At 41.5% G+C, this 17,459-nt stretch overlaps 1 protein-coding gene and 1 non-coding gene across 2 annotated transcripts in view; both read left to right on the top strand.

The window, feature by feature from the left end:
* The window catches only part of LOC115376033 (cilia- and flagella-associated protein 47-like), a 62,996-nt gene that overhangs the window by 34,863 nt on the left and 10,674 nt on the right, over positions 1-17,459 (top strand). The window contains exons 41-57 of the mRNA XM_030075539.1: positions 467-579; positions 1,580-1,730; positions 2,067-2,155; positions 2,650-2,736; positions 3,695-3,765; positions 4,600-4,736; positions 5,300-5,405; positions 5,765-5,982; positions 6,529-6,637; positions 7,115-7,242; positions 7,417-7,482; positions 8,188-8,331; positions 11,417-11,590; positions 12,025-12,136; positions 14,331-14,384; positions 14,918-15,015; positions 16,356-16,531. Coding sequence (XP_029931399.1) covers positions 467-579; positions 1,580-1,730; positions 2,067-2,155; positions 2,650-2,736; positions 3,695-3,765; positions 4,600-4,736; positions 5,300-5,405; positions 5,765-5,982; positions 6,529-6,637; positions 7,115-7,242; positions 7,417-7,482; positions 8,188-8,331; positions 11,417-11,590; positions 12,025-12,136; positions 14,331-14,384; positions 14,918-15,015; positions 16,356-16,531 — 2,033 coding nt within the window. The remainder of the gene's footprint in view (positions 1-466; positions 580-1,579; positions 1,731-2,066; positions 2,156-2,649; positions 2,737-3,694; positions 3,766-4,599; positions 4,737-5,299; positions 5,406-5,764; positions 5,983-6,528; positions 6,638-7,114; positions 7,243-7,416; positions 7,483-8,187; positions 8,332-11,416; positions 11,591-12,024; positions 12,137-14,330; positions 14,385-14,917; positions 15,016-16,355; positions 16,532-17,459) is intronic.
* On the top strand, positions 11,094-11,164 carry trnag-gcc (transfer RNA glycine (anticodon GCC)). The gene has a single exon. It is a non-coding gene; the product is annotated as a tRNA-Gly (tRNA).

The following is a 17,459-nucleotide window of genomic DNA, read 5'->3' as shown; positions in this document are numbered from 1 at the left end:
CCGAAATATTTTCACTGGCTAACAGCAGCACACTGGCTTAGCTTGTCTATTCAGAGAAGAGGTATCACTTGGGCTTATTTTTCAATCTATGTTATCACAGGCATATTGCTGCTCATTCACACAGGCATACTACTGCTCATGGTAGTTGAATTGTTAGGTCCGTTTGATAATGAATTTACATTTTTAAAACAAATAATAATTTAGCATCTACTCCTTCAAAATAATTTATTATGTTCTACAACTCATAAACATACACTAACACTACATACTGAGTGTTTGAGCAACATATCTCCTCTGTGTTACAAAAGATCCGTGGTAAAAAGTACTCTGTTGTTGTGCGGTGAGGTATTAAAAAATATTGAAAGGGTCTTGAAAAAGTCTTAAAAAGGTATTAAAATTAACTTCAAGATTCCTACATATACCCTGTGTATGTATATCTGCTTGTGTTTCTGTTTGTGTGCTTTAGGTGTGTCTGAAAAGCCCGTCCTCTAAGCCTCTGAAATACCAGGCCCTCATTTTAGGAGAGGACGCCCCCTTTTTCTCCCTTCCCGATGGATCTGCCATCACCATTCCTCCCAAGTATGTTTGGAGTTGTGAAATGAAAATATTATTTGTCACAAAGTTTCATCCACAATGCCTCACAGTATAATGACAGTTATTACTGGCCTCTTCTGAAATCAACTCCCAACCCTTAAGTGTTTCATGTATAACTCTCTAGCATCAAAGAGGAATCACAGATAATACGTCAGTCATGTTCTCCGCTGACCTTAAGCTAAAATGTCAGTCTGTACTGCTCACGCAGCACTACTAATGGATGACAGAGGAGCAAGGTGTAATATCTCAAAAATACCTTTATACTGGGGGTGGTAACTATTTTACCGGAAATTACCTATCTTAGGTCTCCTTACACAGCTGCATTTCCTACTGAACAGCAGCTGCTCATTTAAATCACTGGGAGGCAAATTGAGCCAGGTTTAATTAGATACATACAACAGCAGCTGTCAGATGTTGACAGTGTGACCAGCATTCATGTGTTTCATAACTCAATACAGTATACAACAAAAAATCTTTTAGTATGAAGATTTTTTTTTTTTAAGTTTAGCACATGTTAAAATTGGTCTTGCTAAGAGGACATGCTGTCTTTGCATCTGTCTTTACATTTGTCATGTAACTTAATGTTTAAGAGAGACTTACAAAGGGAAGGAAAAATCCTCAAACTTATTCAAGCCCATGATCCAAACTGAGTCAATTTAGTCTCGCCCCGGGACCCAGGCTCATTAAAATGTACCAATTCTCTTCTCATGTGGGGCTTCACTATATAAATAGCCCATGTCCCATTTTGGGTCTCTAGTCATACTTTCAGAAATGCTGTCTTTAAGCACAGTGCCATCACCTAGAAAAACTGTATTGAGTTTTTGCTGATTCATCACTGCCAGAGGAATCCAAATACTGGGAAGTGGCACTTGACAGTGTGCAAAAAGCACTGTGATCCTCCTTGAAAAAAAAGACAGCATTCTTATTCCACTGGAATAGAGTTTAAAATATCAGAGAAATTTGTTGTTGCCATTGAATTTTCTAGTGCAACCACAGAAGTTACAGTTCAGTACTGCTGCTCCTTCCTTCGGCCCCTGGAAGTGCTCCTGCTGCTCACCTCCAGCTTTGCTGTTGGTCCTCGTGGTGCCACTCTTGCCTTTACCCTGAAGACTCATGTCAGTCATATCACATCTACAGTGAGTATAGTCACTCACTGACTGGTTGGTTCTCTGTCTCTTGCTGTATAACTAACTAAATGGCTGGTTGCCTGATTAGCTGTTGATCATCATGTTGTATTTGTACACATTATACCTGTACACTGACTTATACACTGCTTGGTTGGATGCATGGCTTACTAATCGGCTTGTTGGATGCTAATTGGCTATCTGTCTGACTAGGTGAGGAGCATGCTGTATCTTAACACATACCACATACTTTACTTCCTGAGGTCTGGCTGTCATAAAGAGCGTCTCGCTAGAACTGTGTGTTGGTGAAATGTGACAGACTGTTTGCCCTCCACTGTCTCTCTTCAGAAGACTGTCAAGTGTAAATCCCCAATGTACCAGATGAAACTGATCGAGCTGCCAATAACTAACCCTTTCAATAAGGAAGCCAGGTTCAGGTGGGTTTGTATGTGTGTGTCTGTGAGTATATGTGCATTAATTTGTGTATGTGTATGTATCATGATTAGGAATCAGGGTTAAACTTTTTTCCATTTGTAACATTTCTTTTAAAGCTTTGTGCATCTGTGGTTTCATGAGCAGATCCATGTGCTTTTATGTTTGTTTAGTTGGACCTACAGAACTTCAATTGGAATAGAAAGGGCTTACCTATTCAAATCAACATAGCAGGATTACAGGAACAGCAACCATTTTTATGCACATCATTGCCACTGCATAGACCTGTGGTTGTTGTTCTAGACTATTCAATATTCGTGGCTATTAATGTTGATGATTACTTTTAGCAAGCAGGAAAAAGACTATGACACATTTTACTGCCCTATATGTGCGTTGTCACTGTAGCAACTAATCATAATCGCCATTTTATTCTGAATTAGCAAGTTCTGTGATTATCCCACTGCATTTATGCCTATGTCTGCGGTGTGTGTGTGTCTAGGGTGGTACTGGTAGAGTCCAAGTCCAATCCACTGGAGCCTGAAAAAAGAAAAGACATCCTCACTCAACAGGTCTCCTTCAAAACCAGGTATCACACATGTTACTCACTGCATGTCTGACAGAAGTGACAGCTAATACGCATGCAATTAAGCACTGATTCAAGTGTTTTTTTCCTTGCTCTCAATAACAACAGGACAGACAGGTTACTTATAGAAAATTACTTGCTGAAAGTTAGAATGCAGAATGAAACAATGCCATTTCCACTTATTAATAGATGTATTATACCTTGTGGACCATGGATTCAGCTGGAAACTATTTGTCCCTAGATTTGCTACTACTTATGATTTACTGCTACTAAAATCTTGGAGATATATGAACAATATAAAGTAAACAGAACAAATTCTGCTCAAGTGAAATGTAGTCTAACTTCAGAGTAATATATATAATGTAGTCAAACACCCTCCCTATCTTCTGCTGAAGAACACAGCAAACAGTTTATTTTATTTTTATTATTATTATTATTATTATTATTATTATCATTAATTTTAAGCTCCATAAATAAATGCCCATCCAGCTCCATTGTATTGCGGTGAAGGGAGACAGACTGGAATCCATCCCACAGAAACTATATTGATGGACAGCGTGTACCAGGGTTAAGTTGAAAAATATCTTTTGTATTATGGATGAACTGTTCCTTTAACACCATCTCAGAAGCATCCTAAATATACCTCATACAGGAGAAGTTGGTTGCTCTACCGTAACTTAATCAAAGAGCTTGTTGGCCGAAAAGATGGGGTCTTCCCCTGTTCATTCGCTCCTTCAGAACATTTTCTCTCCAGAAACTCCTTGGTCGTCATTATGAGCAGCTGATTATCTCACCTCATCAGATGTCTTCAAAGCCAAACATTCCTACTCCTCCTCTTAATCAGGGACTGACGATAAGGATCTTAAGCACAGCTCAGGTCATCGCTGGTTCACTTGAATCAGTTCACAGAATCTGGTATCCATATTTGAATGGTGCCCCCTCCCCACTCTCTCTCTTTCAGTCCCCCACAAGAGAAGATGAGTTCAGACAGCAGCTGTGAGGAGGAGATGGAAGGGAAGTTCACAGATATCTGTCAGTGCTAACACAGACACACACATACATGGACAAACAATGAGCACGTTTACATGCACACCTTATTCCTGTATTAACCGGAATATTCGCAATATTCCGGTTGCGCACGTGTCATGTAAACACGCACCGAACCCGATTAAGGTCATATTCCGGTTGGAGAGAATTCCGAATAAGCCCCCTGGAATATTCCTGTTCCAACCGGAATATTGTGGCATGTAAACACCTTAGTCGGAAAACTCCCCGAACCGGAATATTCAGTCACGACTGCGCATGCTCGACTCACAAGGAATTCTGTGGCGTCTTTGTTGCTATGGTTACCTGCAAGCGGGGAAAACGGCAGGGCGAACAGCAGCAAGAGCCAGGAGACTGCAGTCCACCTTCAGCTAATGAAAGACATCGATGGGAGAAAACATAGAAATAGCGACAGAAGAAGAAGAAAAAGAAGAAGAAGACGAGGAAGAAGACTTCTTCGTCTGTTTTTCCCGGCAGACCAGACGCCTATACGCGTACTGCTGCCCCCTGCGGCTGAGTGTCGCATTACGTCAGAGAGTGGAATATGCCGAAACACGGGAGCATGCCAAGTAACATGTAAACGGAATATTCCAGTTGCCGCGGCGCAGTTACCTTAGCCGGAATATTGAGCCGAACCGGAATATGGTGTGCATGTAAACGTACTCAGTGTCATGCACATATTAAAGCACCTCTATTCCAAATGTATTTGTTTTGTCTTTTGGGTGTGAGAGCTCTACTGAATTGTCTATTTGCTCATGTCTGTATCTGTTTGTGCATCTGTGTTGTGTGTGTGTGTGTTTGTGTGTGTGTGTGTGTGTCCAGATGATGAAGGCAGCGAATTCTTCAGTGCAGTGAAGAGTGTTTGTCTGAAGCCAGGCCAAGAAGACACTCTGAACATCCACTACCTTCCCTTCTACCTGGGCAACAAGTACTGCTCTGTGCTGCTTGTCTGCCCACAGGTCAGTCTGTTGGTGCACTATGTGTATGTGTGTGTGTGTGTGTGTGTGTGTGTGTGCGTGTGTTTATGTATACAGATCACTACCCTGAAAATGACTTTTTTCCTAATGAATGAGTAATTTTTTAATTTTTTTTTTTTTTTTTAAATTCAAGACAGGTTCCAAAATACAATTTTTCATTCTTTGAATTCTAGGAAGAATTGACTGTATGTTTGTTTGACACACACTGTCAAGTGGTGTATTTGTCAGTGCAATCTGATGTTTCATGTACAGAGTCAGTTACTGTGTGAGCACATGGAGATGTAATCAAGAGCCTATGCAACACAGAGACATTATTTTTGATTCGATTGGTTCATGGTCAGAGTTTAAAGTATATGGTGTTCACTGGGGAGGAGGTTTGAAAAATAGTAAAGAAAAGAACTGTTCAAGTGTGACCCAGAATTTACTGGCCAGTGTGACATGTGACCTTTATTGATTACCCTTGCTTATTCATATATTGTATCATAAGCATTTGGTGTTGGCCAGTATTAATTTGGACCCTTGTTTGTGTTTTTGTCTTCTTCCAGGTGGGAGATATGGTGTATATGGTGAAGGCCACAGCAGAGCTGCCTCTCCCTTCTTCTCTCACTGCCAAGCCCGGTCCTAGCATAGCAACAAACTCAAACACCTCTGGTAGGAAACCTGCCTCATTGTTCATAAGGCATTAAGGCATCAATAAAGTGTTATAGGAACATTAGCTATTTGCCATGCACCATACATCATGAACCTTATGTACCTGTACACAAGACCTGTTTTTTACCAGAAAATACTTGAACAAATCCACATTCTTGGTACATAGTAAACAATTCTGTTTTTCCATATTGGGTCATATATTGGTCACTCTGTGCTGTCACAATACATGATAACAACAGGTAGAACGTCAGACCAATTATAACATGAACCAATTATCTGTATGCATTGGTATATCTGTGGTCATTGATTATCAAAGGTAACAATATCAGTGCTTATGCTTTCTCTCCCTGCAAAAACAGACTCTGGATCAATGCTGAGTCTACACTGCAAGGTAGGACAGGTGTGTGACGAGGTGCTGCATTTGCCGCTTGTCAATACAGCCTGGGAGCAGGCTCTAGCCACCTGGGGTCAGTACACCATGAGCGCCGAAGAGCACAGGAGACGGGCACTCACACACACGCTGGACAGCAGCACCGTGAGGGCGAACACAGTTGCACGCAGGCTCACCCAAAAACAGGTATTCACACAAAGACACTTGTATGAGGATAAGGATAAAATTTATAATTCCCTAAAAGGAGAAACTGAGATTGTCACCCATGATTGATGTAACACAAGAAACAAGAACAATATTCTAATTAGAAGTGGGAATAATCATTATACATATGAATCCGCAACCACAAGAAAAGCTGGTCATATTAGCAATCTCCAGCAAATATAACAAAAATGCAACATATCAAATATATCTCATACACAAAATGACAAATATATTACCATCAACAGTCAAGAAATACCAAAAAAAAAAGGGCTCAAAGCGCCACACTACAGTATCTAGCTGTTACCATAGCAAGGTCAGATACAATTTAAACAGAGAAAAAATAAACATACACATACATTGGATATAGGTAACCAAAAACATTAGGACTCAAGTTCAGTTCAGTGCATTAGAAATCATCCTATGATGTGAAATGTTAAACTCCTCCTCTCTTCCTTCTCTGGTTGCTGTGCCTCCTCCTCTCCTGCCTCCTGATAGGTCCATCTGATGAGAGATGTCAGCCACAGTGAGGAGATAGAGTACAGAGTGGAAGTTTCTCTGCCAAAGCTCTTAACTTTACCTCACACTATTATACTTCCTATAAGAGGAGACACCAACATACCACAGAGGAATCCTGCAGGTACACAAACACACACATTCAAAACCATATATTTGATTCAGTTGTATATTTGATTCAGTTGCACTAAGATAGACATATGTCTCCTTAAATTACATGATATCCGAGACAATTTTTTGGCCAAAGGGGCAGCATTCCCAGTTGCAAGAATCAAAATGAGTCTGTAACAATCCAAAACCAATTAAAAATGTATCTAATCAATAATATTGTGCAATGCCAGCTTCCTGGGTAATGATTAGCATTGCTTGGAGAAGTTCATATATGTATCATTGACAAACCTACATGGATAGACTGACCTGTTAGAAATGTACCATTTCTTTAAAATATGACATCTTTATCCATTCTCCTACATCATCTTAGAAATAGAATATATCAAATCTCTGCTGTTAGACTATTTTCACATCTTTTCTCTTTTACTGCCCACTCTTCTCCCTTGCTCAACCACTACCTCCCTGCCCTCCTCCTCTCTCTGTTCAGCAGACCGGGAGTGTGTGGATATGCCGCTGCGGTTCCAGGCCGACTCAGCGGGCCGGTTCATTTGTCAGCTAGTGCTGATGTCCTGGTGCGACACTAGAGTCTACCTACTAGAGGCACTGGTTACTTCACAGGTAGACATCTTAGGGTATTTAGGAGCCTAGTGAACCTGTCAGTGCTGTAAGAACTGGATGCTGCATGTTGGTACAGTGGACAACAGTTAACTTTTGGAAATTAATGTGGTTATATTAGACAATATGGAGCATACAATGACTTTACTTTTCTATACTTTTCATTTGTTGCCACAGGAAGGATACACACACTTGGACTTCAGTTCACCAACTCACCAGCCAGTCTCCCAAGATATACCACTGGTGGGGAGCAAGGACGGGTTAAAATGGCAGGGGGAAATCTCTGTATATATGTTGATCTATGTGTGTGCTGTATATGAAAGATTAATTGAAAAGCATTTAAACAGGTTTCAGGAAAAAAAAAAAAAGCATTGAATGTAGCCTACAGTCCAGATTCTTTGATTTTTAGATGATGATGATGATGATGATGATGATGATGATGATTTTTATCGCTGTGAACCTGGTAACTACTGTAATGCAACAGCAATGAGGTGCAGTTCAGACACATCAGCAGCACTGAAGACCCCATAATCACAGTGAATTTTTTTTTTTTTTCTTAGCAGTATTATGGCTTTTATATGATTACCAACACTAGCCACCAACGCTAAATTCAGTCTTTTCTCCAAAGTAGTGTCTACTCATAAAAATAATGACACAGTATCATAAATGCAAAGCTCTGTGCCTCTTAACAGTCATATGGATTTACTGTGAGTGAGAGCATGAATTAAAATGTGAGTAAACTTTCTGGATCCATGAGGTGCTCCACATCTAAAAAACAAAAAACAGCAAATAAGAGCCAACATGTTCAACCAGTCAACATGGTTTACATGTCTTTGGTTTATTAGATTGCTGACATGGGTTAGCTTATGTTTTTGTTGTAGTTCTGTTAAGGTGTTTGACTCACTTACTTCTTTCATTTGCCTAGTATTGTGGTTTTGTCTCTTACAGTACAATGAGTCTCACCAGGACTGGAAGCTGCGAAGTGAAGTGTGTGGTGAAGGATTCTTTGGCCCCAAAGTGTTGAAAGTACCAGCGGGTACAAAAGCCTGTTATCCCCTCACCTTTAAGCCATCCAAACAGTGCATTGTCATGGTAATGCACAATTCATTCTCCTTGATTTTGTTTGTTTTGTTTTGTTTTTTTTTACTTTGCCTTCTCCGGATTACTCTCTGACTCTGTCTGGTCTTGTTCCCACCTGGTATTAACATCCTTCCTTAGAAATCTGAATACAAACCTCAACACCGGCCAGTCCATCACTTTTTCAATAGAAAAAACTATGTTACCTGACTGCCCAGCGCAGTACTGTCAGCTGATGGATCAAATGCAAACTGGTCTGCAGGTCGGCTATAATAATATATGAATGACAACCCCCCTTAATAAGACATGAGCTCCCCTAAAAACATGATGCAAGAATTTTTTTGGGGGGGTCTCTAAAATATCTCCTGGCAATCTTCAGTGTTTTTTCTTCCAGATAAAATTCAGAGGAGGCAGTCTTTCTCAAATTTCTAGCCCTGGCACAATTAAACACACTCTTTCTAAGCCTTGACGTGATAGAGTTGCTGTAGGAATACTACATAAATATTATAGGCAGCCGTACGTTATACGTTGCAGTTACCACAGAAAAATTACAGGTTTATTTATCCACCTAAGCAGAGAAGCCTCTCAAACCTGCTGGAATAATTCAATAATCTGAGTTTGAACGTGATCAGTTGGAGCCTGTAACAGATGTGAAATGTGTCTTCAGTAATTGGCAGTGCATTAAAATGAGGCTGAAGTGCACAATGATGTCTCCTTTTGTTAAATACCTGCTGCCTGTTAAATGCCATTTTATTTTTATTTTTTGCATGGAAGGAGGACTAGCAAAGTAAGAATTCTCTCTCTCTCTCTCTTTCTCTCTCTTTCTCAGTGTAGGAGCCATGAGTTTTGTTTGATTATTTTAGACAATTATGGGCAGGTATAGGACCAGTATGCACCTGGGTGGGCGTATGTTTTTTTTACCAGAGTGAGAGAGACAGGTAGAGAGCGGGATTCCTTTGTTCTCAATTTGTTTGCTTGCCTTGTGAAATAAACCATTTAAAACATGGAAACTCAGAATGGACAGTGGACTCCTTTGCCTGCGTAAATCATGCCCATGGTGCAGTAGTGACCCTTTATTTGTAAGTTTAATTTGAGTTTGTTTTGAGAATTTTTTGATAAATGGCCACTACACTCAGCATACGTGTTTAGTTGCATGTAGAGCAGGAAAGTGAAATCCAATCATAAGTGGGCAGGTGAGATGCATTTGGAGATACATGTTAATGCCAGGTGTGTACGGACGGACTGACAGCTGTCCTCTTGTGCCCAAATTACCAAAGACACATTGTGTTCGTGGGCGTGTTTCATGCGCTATCCCTACGGTTGCTATCTTGCGCACACACTTTAGGGATAGCTGTTAGGAGAGCGCGCCCAGGCGGCTTCAATGCGCGCCCCGACGGAGCCTCGCCACGCACACGGTCGGACTGATACCGGGACGCCGCCTGAATGGACTGAGTATATTACTCATATAGACTGTTTAGAGGAAAGACTGTTTTAATTGGACACTTACGCCAGCACGTTTTATTGTTTTATCATAAGCCAGCAGCTGTGCTATATTTTTATTTTTAATATTTTATTTGCCCAATCTACCTTGTCAATAAATTAGTTTACACATAGTTCCACCTCTGCCTCTTGTGTGTGTGTGGTGTGGCCGGGGATTTTACTCAATCAGTACAACCTTGTGACACGTCCACTTGGACACATGTGGCTCCACCTCCCGAATTAACTCGCCTATGATATAATATATCATATGTATATATATATATATAAAGCCAACTTGCTTTAGTCTCAGTAGAAGCCCTGAGAAATCTACCTCCCTCTCTCCATCGCGGGTTTAGGATTTAGGATTTAGGATAGCGCAGCCTGCCCTTAAAGGCAATGGCACCTGGCACACTGATTGGTTTAACTGGCATAACGCCCAAAACACGCCTATTCATAATATAGCGGGTAGCGGAGGTGTTTTGCGGATAGCGGGAGGTGCACAAGATAGCAACTTTTACGGGGGAACGCCTCTTCCTAAATCCTAAATCCGCAAATAGCGGGTTTAGGGAGTCTGGCGCAAGATAGGGCCCTATGTTTTTGTCTTCCTTCCCCAACCAAAGACCAATAAACAAGCCACCGCACAGCTTTCTTGCTTGCTGTACACTTTCTGAAACCTTTCCAGAGCTATAACACAGAGTCAGTGGGTGTTCAGGAATATTGAGCTTCAATCACACTTATGCAGACGACCTACTTCCACTTTGAACTGATTGGTTCTCGGTTTGTGGTTTAGCAGGAATGTTAATCTACAGATTTATCCTCATGAATTAGATCCATCTTGAGGCCCTCTCTGTAGCCCCAGTGGCAGACTGGGTGCATACTGTCCAGGCTGCCCTTACCTCTCGTGCTCATCCACCACCTTGTATTGTCCTTTATCTGTCATCAGCCTCCTCCGTCCTATAGTGTGACCACTTATCTTAATGTCTCAAACAGCGGCACAATGTCTGTCCTGTGTGGCTTCTGTAATGATTTCTGGGCATTCGAGCTTGCTCCTCAGGTCACTATCATCACTATCAGTTCAGTGCTTTGCTAAAGAGCCCAACTAACCAGCTGGCTACTGCTGAGGTTCCTGTTTTGATATGGTGCTTTTTTATTACCAATAACCTGTGATTTAGACTAATAGTTTTAGAGTGTGCCTTGGGCTGCTTATAGAAAGTCATGCTTGAGCTTCCCTCTGAAGTCTGACTTGTCATGGCTTTTACTCATTTTTCATAGGAGCCCCCACTCATGTTGCCATCAGTGCATTGGTGGTTCAGTGGTAGAATTCTCGCCTGCCACGCGGGAGGCCCGGGTTCGATTCCCGGCCAATGCAAGAAAATTTTATGTTTTGCAAAGGTTCACATTTCATAGTTTCCTGTTGCCTGTCTCGCATACTACTTAGACTCTGACTTTTAAATCAACACGTATGTGTGAATTATGAACACCCAGGCTCCATAATCAGCTGTGTTTGACTGTCAGTGTATGAAAAACTGTTGACTGTAGCTGAGAGGTCTAGAGGCATTGAGCCTCTCTGCACACTTTGAGTCTGAGTGTTGGTTTTGTTTGATTGTCCGGATCCCCGCAGGGCAAGTTATCTCTACTGAATGACTGTGACAACACAGAACACACGTTTACCCTCAGAGGAGTGGGAGAGCGCCCCCTGCCAGTAGACCACGTGGTATTACACTGTTCTGTGGGCCAGGTCACACACACTCAGCTGCAAGTCCCCAACTACAGCCAGTACAAACTCACCCTGAAGGTACATAAATACAGACAGTCATGCATGCATGTAATATATACATACAGCTCCTGATACACCTAATAGAGAAAACAATTAGATCAGATCAATTAAATGTTTGCACAAGTGCTTTGTGCTAATTTTCTAAGATATAGGAATATAGATATTCTGTGCTATTTGAGGAATTTAAGTAGTAGAGCACAAAATAATAATTTTAAAAAATTCTCTTTGTGTAATGGTTTGTTTTGTGAGAAATTATATGGGCTATCAGGGCCATGGAGTTGATGTGTGAATGTGTATGTGTGTGTCTTTTGGAGCATCTTTTCCTTTATACTCTGTGTGTTGGTGTGAATATTTATGCCTTCTCTCTGTCTTGTGTGTGTGTGTGTGTGTGTGTGTGTGTGTGTGTGTGTGTGTGTGTGTGTGTGTGTGTGTGTGTGTGTGTGTGTGTGTAGGTGGTGACAGACCTATCTGTTGTGAGTGGGGCTCCCTCCCTGGAGATTAAACCCGGTCAAAGCGTTCCGTACACCCTGACTGTGTCACCATGGAAACGAGGAAAACAGTCAGGTGAGTCATCCCGCTGTGTATTGGGGATTGTGTGGGTGCATAGTTGTGTGTATGCATGGTGTAGGGTTGTCTGCTGAACATGTTTAAATTTAATTACATTTGTACGTAAGCACAAACAGACGCATTTTGGTGACCTTCATTTAAATGCCTGTTTTAAATGCTTTGGTTTTATTGTGTGTAGAATCACTACACATAGCAAGTGTTTGTTTTGCCAGCTTTCAGTCTAATCTGTATATTTGAGAGAGTTGATGGATGTCTGCATAAGTGGTCAAGCACGTCATAGATGCTTTGAGTGAAAGAAAGTTACATAAGTAGATGTGTGTAAATATGGAGAAGTGCTTAAGGAGAGAAGTAGTGTCCTAGATTTGTTGGTAAGTGTGCATGTAGGTAGGTCTATAGATAGGTAAGTGGCATTCGTGCATATGTAGGAGCATAGGCACTGATAAGAAGGTGAGTCATTGTGGAAGTGAGTTGGTTGAGTATCACTGCATGCTTTAAGGGTGAAGCTTGTCTCATATTTGGCTATTTCTTCATATATTTGTAACTAGTGTGAACTCTAGAGAGGCTAAATCAGGAGATTGAGTGCAGGGACTGCAATCAAATTTGTTTTGACTCATCTCTGCTGCCAAAATCTATAACCTCATCTTGCCAACACTCAGTCGAATTACCTGAATGATTGTGAGTGATTTTTTATTTAAGACATGAACGAAGGAAAACAAATTTTGAGTGTGATCACACTTTAATCGCTACCCTCAGTGTATCAGTACGCAAGTCATATAACATGAGTTGTGGTTTTCCCGGCACCTTAGCATTTACTAAAAACTTAAATGCGGTGTACTTTGTTTGGATGCTGTGCTGATGAAGCTGCTACTGCTGTTGCATGACAAATCATTTGGAAACAGCATTCTAAAAGAGTGTACAAAATGGAATGCCAGTTTTGTGCAGTTGCACTGTAGATAAATCATTTAAAAGATACAAAGTTGTGTGTATATATACTCGAGTGGAAAATCATACCTGCAAAATGTTATTTCTCAGATTAGCACCTACAAGCAAATTTTGATGGTGCTCAATGTATTGCATTTGATTTACTTTCACAGAAATGGACACTTGTGTTTTATATTTGTGGCCTCTTTCCTGCACAGCCTTACTGTACACTTAATTAATCGGCTCATCTTTCAGTCATATGCATCTATCTGTCTGATTGTGTTTTTCTTGTCTTGGATAGATTTAAAGAGTCTAAGGGCTCTAGTTTCCCGGCGCAGCGCGGGGTGGCGCAGTGAGGCGAACCCCGCGCAGAGCTAGTTTCGACCGGCAAAGCACTAGCACTGAATAGTGTGTTTTTCGGTATTTATTGCATCGTTCATGTGCCTGACAATTCCGGAAGCCTGCCTGTGAGGTTTTGGTGACGTGTCCGCACTGCTCGCCGGTCTCCGCTCCGCGCCTGTCTCCTGAGCTCCGCTCCGCCTGCGGCAATAGACCTCCATGTCAGCTGTGTAAACTTTCATTACGCCTTCGCGCAGCGCATTTTAAAGGCAAGGACAGGGGCTCATTTGATTGGTTACATGTGAATCGGCTGTGTCAAACCCACTCCACGCCTTCTCTCCTCCCTTGCGCCGGTAGGAGGAACGGCGGAGTACTTGCGCCACCGAGAACGGCGTGCCAAACTTGGAAAATCCGCCTGGCCACTCCCAGTTGGCGAAGCGCATCTGCGCTACGCCCCCGCCTCGCCTGGTCTGCGAAAGTAGAGCCCTAAATCTTACTGAGGAAGTCGAAAATAAGAGTGACATCCATTGTCCATGAATTTAACCTTTGTTTCTTGTCTGGCATCTGAGGTTGTTTAATCTCGAAATGTCTCTCAACAGACTGTCATTCTTGGTCCATGGTTTTGCTAAAATCCTACAATATCCATAGGTTGGGACACTGACTGATCTGACTTTTTGTAGGCGGGAGACAGACAGAAAGCAGACTGGCTGTATCTTAAAGAAGCAGTGAGTTGACATTTATAGAAAGGTTGCCCTTCTCTGTACTTCTTTTTTTGCAACTTTGTTTTTGACCTCTTGGGGCATAACTTAAATTTCACTCGTAGTTTTGCTCAGTATTCATCAGCCTTGAGTAACTAGACTGGTGGTTAGGAAGGAGGAAACTAGATTTAATCAGCTAAATTTAACATTCTACAACTGCATTTCCTCTGCAGGTTGTGTGTCATTTCTGGTAACTGATGAGGCACAAGGGGCCAAGAAGAACAAAGGTAACGTAGAGTTATAATCTATGATTGGCACCTTGCTGTCACATAAAATGCAGCATGCAGAATTGTTGATAACTCCTTGTTAGACCAAACACACTAAATAGTGTGTAAAAAATTGAAGATTATAGACAAATTCTTTATTATACTTGTTGTTTCCGGCATTAACTAAAAAGTGCTTATGAAAGTGAATAAAGTAGTTGGGTTTGTCATTCCATTTCGGTGTGGAGAAAATTTCCCAGAGCAGATACCAAAATTAATGTCAGGTACATCACCAAATATAATAAATGAACATGAATCTGCCTTTGTCTTATTGATTCATGAAGTCCCACAGTACATGCTGATACAGTACAATATTTTAATTCAAATGTAGCTAAGCACTTGAGCGCTCGTGTATATAATTAAGCTTTTCTGAAGACACTAGTGTTGGTCCTCTGGGACCAACACTAGTGAAGCACCTTTCTATCAATCTTGTGCTTTTTCTAGATATGATAACAGTTGCATGTGTGTCTGTCTTTCTGCCTGTGTGTGTCATCCAGGAAATATGTCTGGACACTATGAGGTGTATTTCTCTTTAGAGATAATTTGTGAACCAGCAGCCCCTGTTAAGGTCATTGATGTGCAATGTGCTGTTCAGGTTAGTGTCTCTCTCTCTCTCTCTCACACACACACACACACACATACAAATAAACATTATGTCTTTAATTTGTTGGAAATCAAATGTACTGTATCCCTATACCTGGCACAATATTCATTGCATTAGTGCCTATGTTAATGCATTAGGTCTCCAAATTTCTCTGAAATCTCAAATTTCAGAAAATTCCTCAAAATAGTAGTGGACTAGAAGATATTGTACTGATACCAAGCAAAGTGTAACTACAGTAAAATGTCAGCAAGATGAAATCAGACAGCATATCAATCTGGTTTTCTTCCCTTAAGATCAATCCTAAAACACTTTAGAAATGGTTTAAAAAAAAAAAAAACTCCTAATCTAGGGGTGTATTTTTTCTTATTCCTGTGGATAAATGGCCCCAACTGTTATAAAGGGCTAGTGTTAGCAGTTGGACCGCAGTGCAGACACATAAAAACAGGTAAGTTGGAGCAAGAGAAAATTTATTAGACAAATGTATAGACTTAGTCTGGGTTTGTGGAGGGTGTCTGGAGCAGAGCTGGGTTCGTGAAGGAATGAGAGGCCCGCAGTCTTCACTGTAGGGGTTTTCTGTGATGCCAGGCTTCTTGTGAGGTCGACAGATTTCCAGGACCGATTACAGGTAAGTTGGAACAGGACTGGGGGTAACTGGCAGGCTGAGGGGGTTTGCAGGTCTTCTGGAAAGCTGAGGATTGCAGAGCCCAAAAAAAGGAGGAGTTGGTCGAAGCTGAGGGCAAACAGGTAAGGGTGGAGGTAGGATGGTCACAGGATTCAAATGATCTACACACAGAGAGTAACAGTTAGTACAGAACCAACACAACTTGGGAGGTAAGAGTAAAGAGCCCACTGGAGTACTACAGTAGGGTAACAGACAATCTGGCAGGAAGTGGATGAATGAGCCGGTCCTTTTATCCTGTAGCAGTGCATCTGGCTTGATTGCAAGATGAGCAGTAGGTGAGTGATGAAGACGATAGAGAGCCAACTCTGACTCCACCCTGTTCCAGACAAAGTGTACATCACTGCATGTACACTTGGGCATGTGGCGCCATGTGTGTGTACAGGATGTGGTACTGAGACTGTGACGCCTCTTTGAGGGTATTTGTTGGTTATTGGTCATGATCGGATTTTGCTTGTGCATTTAGTTTAGAACGGACCACCCTGTGTGATAACTCCAAATTATTATTGATACTGAAATAGTGGTGCTACTGCTTGCTTATCCACGGGAGAGCTGAAACCTGTGTCCTGTTGGACCAAAAAATAAAAGAAAACATGAGAAAATTGCAGGAAAAAGTAAAAAAGTCACCTTTTAAAATGTTATGTGTCCTCAGAGCTCGGTTGTCATAGAGATCCCTGTCAGTAACCCTCATGGGGAACTTCTGTTGCTCGACGTGTGCATTGAAGGAGAGGACCTAAGTGGGGCCAAGCATGTGTCAGTTCCTCCGCGAGTCACATTCACCTACAAGGCCACCTTCTCCCCTGGTACAATAAGAATGAGGACAGGCAGGTAAGACTCACTAAATATGCCTGAGGAAGATGATCCTTCTGAAATTGCTCCCTGCTGGTCTAGTCATTACACTGCAAAAAAAACCTCCATCTTTAACAAGTAATTTAGTCTCAATTTAGTAATTTAGCCTTAAAATCTGGGGTTCAGCTGCTTGAGTGACAAGGAGAGGATTTGAAGACTGATCTGTAGGCTGAAGCCCTACAACCGTGTACAAGTGTATTTAAGTGGAACTACATAATTACCTGTGTCTAAAGCGCCAACTGGTTGGTAAACACATGTAAATAGTCGGTACCATCAAGTGGGATGAGCTAAATTTAACTCATGCTAACACAGTTGAGCTGCTGCTGGGAAAAGTATCAGCAGGTTATCACAGGTGCCTTTTATGTGCATGTGTTAGTTACCTGTTAGTTACCTTCTTTTGTCATGGGCGAATTGTATTTCTGTCCACCAGAGAATGTGTAATTTTACTTTCAAGCAAGGAGATTTTTTGCAGTGTAGAGCTCAGCACTCTCTCTGCTGCTGCTCTAGGTTCAATTCCCGGTCAGGGAGGAATTTTAAAGGGGTAGCAGGTTGAGAGAGTAGGGAGAAGATAGTGTCAAGCCCATATGTTCTCCCAGCATGCTCATATGTAGCTGACCCTGACCTTCCTCAAGGGAAGCAAGCGAAAAGAGAATTTCTCTGTGGCATTTATTATTAAATCCAGTGTAAGGCTGCGTGAAGATCACACTTTATTAAACACCCTGTGTGACTGAGCTAAGAAATCACATAGTGTCTTTCGGCCCAACAGTATTTTGTGAGCATATTGACTATGCACTTGTAGCAAACTGACTTCAACGTGAGCTGGGTGCAGCACATGTGATGAGTGGTGGAATTTCGCATGTGATGTAACTGCACATTTGCAGATTTTGAAAATATTATGTTATGAATG

This window comes from Myripristis murdjan, chromosome 2 (assembly GCF_902150065.1).
Source record: "Myripristis murdjan chromosome 2, fMyrMur1.1, whole genome shotgun sequence".
Classification (NCBI taxonomy): Eukaryota; Metazoa; Chordata; class Actinopteri; order Holocentriformes; family Holocentridae; genus Myripristis; species Myripristis murdjan.
This window is presented reverse-complemented; position numbering and strand designations above follow the sequence as displayed.